General features: G+C 50.0%; 1 protein-coding gene across 2 annotated transcripts; it reads right to left on the bottom strand.

The window, feature by feature from the left end:
* Window positions 1-169: 169 nt before the first annotated feature.
* Window positions 170-3,192, bottom strand: FKBP11 (FKBP prolyl isomerase 11). Of its 2 annotated transcripts, XM_031937988.1 has the most exons (6): window positions 2,954-3,192; window positions 2,717-2,782; window positions 2,324-2,411; window positions 1,880-1,913; window positions 1,517-1,587; window positions 170-403 (listed from the first exon to the last, which is right to left on the bottom strand). In XM_031937988.1, the coding sequence occupies exons 1-6, from the start codon at window positions 3,092-3,094 to the stop codon at window positions 186-188; spliced, it is 618 nt and encodes a 205-aa protein (XP_031793848.1). In that variant the 5' UTR covers window positions 3,095-3,192; the 3' UTR covers window positions 170-185. The 2 variants fall into 2 exon arrangements, with proteins under 2 accessions (XP_031793848.1, XP_031793849.1); XM_031937989.1 differs by lacking the exons at window positions 2,717-2,782; window positions 2,954-3,192 and having other exon boundaries at window positions 1,880-1,952.
* Between the last annotated feature and the right edge of the window lie 1,248 nt (window positions 3,193-4,440).

Raw genomic sequence — 4,440 nt, 5'->3', positions numbered from 1 at the left:
CTACCTTTTAATACTAAAAACCAAGATTGCATTTGGAATGGAAGATAGGGAAATATGAGTAGGTAATAGGGGAAGTTCCCACATCCCCTCTACTACACAAGGCCTAATTGTGAATAACTCTTCCCACTCTCATCCTGCTTATAAAAGCATCCCAGAAGGAACCATAAAATAAAAGGGAAAAGATTTTATTTTTTTTTGCTTTTGTTTTTCTTCTCCTCTTTGAGTTTCTTCTTAGAGATCTTGGGGCTGCTGGCTTTGCTGTACAGGTAGTAACCAATGAGACCCAGAAGGGCTGGTACCAAGCATATGCCCAGAAGAGGAAAGAGAGTTTTCACCAGCTTTTGCCAGTAGTTGGCTCGTACCAAGGCGATCAATTCCACCTCAAACTGCAGCACTGCATCCCCTGGGGAGGCAGACAGGGTTTTTAGTATCAGACATTATTAGACATATTAGCACTGAAGCAGAACCTAAAATGAAGCTAGGGCCACTAGAGAAACCAAGCAAAGTTAGGAAAACCCTTAAAACTTGTATTCATCATCCCTAAATCTAAAGCTGAAGGAATGACAGGCTCTAAGCAAAAACTGATGATACTATGATAAGGGGGCCTGTTCTGATCTCTAAGGCTAGGTTACAGACAAGAATTATCTCAGCACTCTCAAATCGCTTTGCAAATCTAAAAACGGAATGATGTGTTAAGATGTTTTCTATTCCTACCTCTCCAAGTATAGCCAAATGGGTGGAATCTTTGCAACCACTGAAAGTTAAGTAGAGAAATGATTTAAATCCCAACTACTGAGCATGCCCAATCTGAATGCCAGAATTCCTTTAGGCTTTATTAGAAATTTATATTTTGGAAGAGGAGGAAATGTTTTAAGAAGGATGAGGAGAGAAAGCAAAAAAGTAATCCAAGTGAACAGGGAGAGGAACAAGAAAGTAGGTTTGGAAAAAGGGAATAGGGATAAGCTGGAGCAAGCTGTGGAAAAAGAAGTTAAATCTCAGACCGATAACCTCTTTCTTTGTCCCTACTCTACGTTTGGACCCAAGACATTCAAAATATTGTAGCTAATAAAATACGTTATGATCAGAAGCTGCACAAAATGATACCTGCTAGACACTGGCAAATATTTGCTGTGGGTTTTAAAAATGGTGGCAGTAGCTCCTCATAGTGAGTTTTTTTTTTTTAAACTTGCTGGTGTGTGTGTGTGTGTGTGTGTGTGTGTGTGTGTGTGTGTGTGTGTGTGTTTAAACCTTCTTCCTGAGGAGAGAAAAGTCATAGAAAGGAAAAGTAATATGGGGAAAGGTATAGGTCATAAGAAGAAGTGGGCAAAGAGGCCCTTTGGCTTCCAAAGGTCAAGACTGTCTTCAGAAACTTGACAGGCTAACGACTTTTTATCCTAAATAGACTAATAAGAGATGAAAACGAGACCCTAAGCATTGCAAAGAACCAACCAACACCTTTCAAAATGTAACTTAGCATTCAGGAACTCAGAATTTGGAGGAATGCTGGTGTGTTTACCTGGGATCGACGGGGGAAATCCACGTTTTCCATAGGCCAAGTGAGGGGGAATGATTGCCCTTCGCTTCTCTCTAAGAGAGAGGACACAAGTCAAAGCCAGTGGGCAGGAAGGCCTCCAGTCCTGCACCATTCCCTATGCATCCTGATAAATTAAGCTCTATATCCACAGCTGTACATCCAAAAAGAGCTCCCTTTCTTCCACCCCACCATCAAAGGGTGAAAGTCAAGAGCCCAAGCTCTCCAAAATTCCTCTAACAAAACCACCCCCCTTAATGACTGAAATGGTGTTCTGCATTTTGAGATTTCAATAACAGAAAAGCAATGTTTCCAGGACTGGCCCCCCCTGCCCCCAACAAGACTTACCCCACACACATGTCCAGCAGGCTCTGCTCCAGGCCTTAGCAATGGCAGGAAAACAACCAGGGAAAAGACACAACTGAATGGATAGGGAAGTGGAGTCAAAGATTCTCCCACTTCCCTCAAAGCATAACAACCTTGGTCCCCTTCCCAGCCCTTTCAAGCTGTCTAATATCATAGGGATAGGAGAGAGGTCGGCCATAATGAGTGAATTAGAGCCCTGAGGTTTAAGCCTCTATTTTAGAATTATGAAGTGTTTTTGTCCTTTCCTTCCTCACAACAAACAGTCCCGGGGGCCAGGCCCCGAAAGCACTTCCTCAGAAGCAGGCAGGACCACCGGTCGGTGGTTTCGCTGCCTCGGGAGGGCCCGAGCCAGATGCCAACTTGGAGCATCCTACCGGAAGAGATGGAGACACGCTCTTTGGGCAAAAACTCTAGATTGGGGGATACCTGGGATGACCTGCTTTTGACCAAGCTCTATAACCAAGGGGTCCCTGGTGAGTGACGTGTCCACTATTCGTCCATCTTCAAGGCTGCCCTGAGGGGGAAGACCACAACAAGCCCCGGATTATTTTCCCCTAGGATTGCCCCCCCCCCCCCCGTACCCCCAAGTCTTGGCTCCCCCCAGCCTCCGGGGCTTATTGTACTCGGGCCTAGGGGACCCCGACAGGCTTGCGCCCTGCCCATGAGGGTCCCTGGGGGGGGGGGCGGAGGAAGCGCCCCGCCACGCGCTCCGGCACAAGGGGAGGGGGCGGGGCGGCTCCCACTCGCCAGCTCCTCGCCACGTGTCCCGGGCAAAGCTGACGTGTTTCCGCGGGGCCCCGGCCGGGACGGGCTCTTCACCGTGTAGTGAATGTGCAGAGTGTCTCCGAAGGCGGCGGGCTCGCGGCAGGCCTCGGGGGGCTCCACCTGCAACAGATGGCGGGGGCGAGGCTGGGAGGGGGGGCGAGGCTGGGAGGGGGGGCTCCGGGCGCCCCGCTCCCACGTAGCTCCCACCCGGGAGGAGGGGCCCGAGGGGGACAAGGCCCCGGACGCGGGGGGCGGCGCGGGGGGCGGCGCGGGGGGCGCTTTCCCTCTCACCAGGGTTTCTAGCTGCAGAGTCCGGACGGAACTTTCAGTTTCCAGCCCGGGCTCCGCGAGGCTGCGCTGCGCGCCTCCCAGCAGCAGCAGCAGCAGCAGCAGCAGGAGCAGCGGCGGAGACTGGAGGAGCGCGGGGGCCATGGCGGGCGCGGGGCGCGGGCGCGGGTGGCGCGGCCGGGGGAGGCAGCGAAGACGAGCGGAGAGTCTGGGGAGCCCAGACCAGGCTGGACAGGATGGGGCGGAATGGGCTCCTCCTCCGCCACCCTTCCCCGGGCCCGGCCCCGCCTCCCACCCAGTTAGGAGAAGGCTGCGGGGAGGCGCTTCCCCTGTCCGGGGGGGAAAAGCCAACCCTAAGCCCGGATCCCAAAGACTCCGCACCTGGCGGAGGTGGCCCCGGACCCACACAGAAGCCTGCTCTGTCTCCGGGAGAGGTCCCGTGCAAAGTACCGCCCTCCCCGGGCATCAGCACCCCCCTCTCCCATTTCTGCGGCCCGCGTTTCCTGCTCCTGGGGAACACTCTGGGAAGCGTGGAGGTCCGTTTCCATTGGGATTGGGTTGCGCGGAAGCCTGACTCCTCCCACGGGGTGGTACCCAGCTGTTGCCGGGGGGAGGGGGGGGCCCTGAGGATGGATATATTCCAGGGCCAAAATGTAGGAGAAAATGGCCCCGGGGCAGCTCCGGGTCTTCCTCCGGAGTCCTGACATTTTCCTGCCTTTATTATAGAACCTCAGAATTTGAAAGCTGGAAGAGATCTTCGGCGGCTGTTTGGTCCAACTCATAACCAAAAAGAATCCTCATTATAACATACGCAACAAGTGACCGTCCCATTGATGAGTGAGGAGAAAAACTCCGAGGCAGGCCTTCACCCCTTTTATATATGTCCCCTGAATCTGCCTCTTTGCAACGTCAACTTATTGCTTCTGGAGATCAGAGATCCTAGTATTTTCATATGACAAACCTTCAAATAATTGAAGAATTATATTCTTCCTGAATCTTTTTCTCAATTCCTTCATCTGACATTATTTCTGGTTGCCCTCCTCTGAATATAGCTCATCTTTCTTAAACTGTGATGCCCAGAAATGAACATGGTCTGATGAAGGCAGAATACTGTCACCTTCCTAATCAGATGCTTCTCAAGACAGCAAAGATTATATTAGTGTTTTTGTTTTTGGCTACCACATCACACTGTTCACTCAGATTGAGGTCAATAAACCATCTACAAATGGCCACATAACTGCACTCTCCAGCCTAAACTTTTTTATATGTAAATTTTTATTTTAAACTTAAATACAAAATGAGAAAAAAATTTTTTGCCATGTACACAGCAGACCATAAGAGATTAATATAAAACAATAAATTTTACATTTGAAGAAAACCTATGTAATACTACATATTGTTTTCAAAACTGTTCAGCTTTTCTTTGCTTTCTCGGTTTTCTTTTGTTTTCTGCTGTACACCTTTTACTTTACTTTTTACCTTCCCTACAC

The sequence above is a fragment of the Sarcophilus harrisii genome, chromosome 5, assembly GCF_902635505.1.
Source record: "Sarcophilus harrisii chromosome 5, mSarHar1.11, whole genome shotgun sequence".
Taxonomy (NCBI): Eukaryota; Metazoa; Chordata; class Mammalia; order Dasyuromorphia; family Dasyuridae; genus Sarcophilus; species Sarcophilus harrisii.
This window is presented reverse-complemented; position numbering and strand designations above follow the sequence as displayed.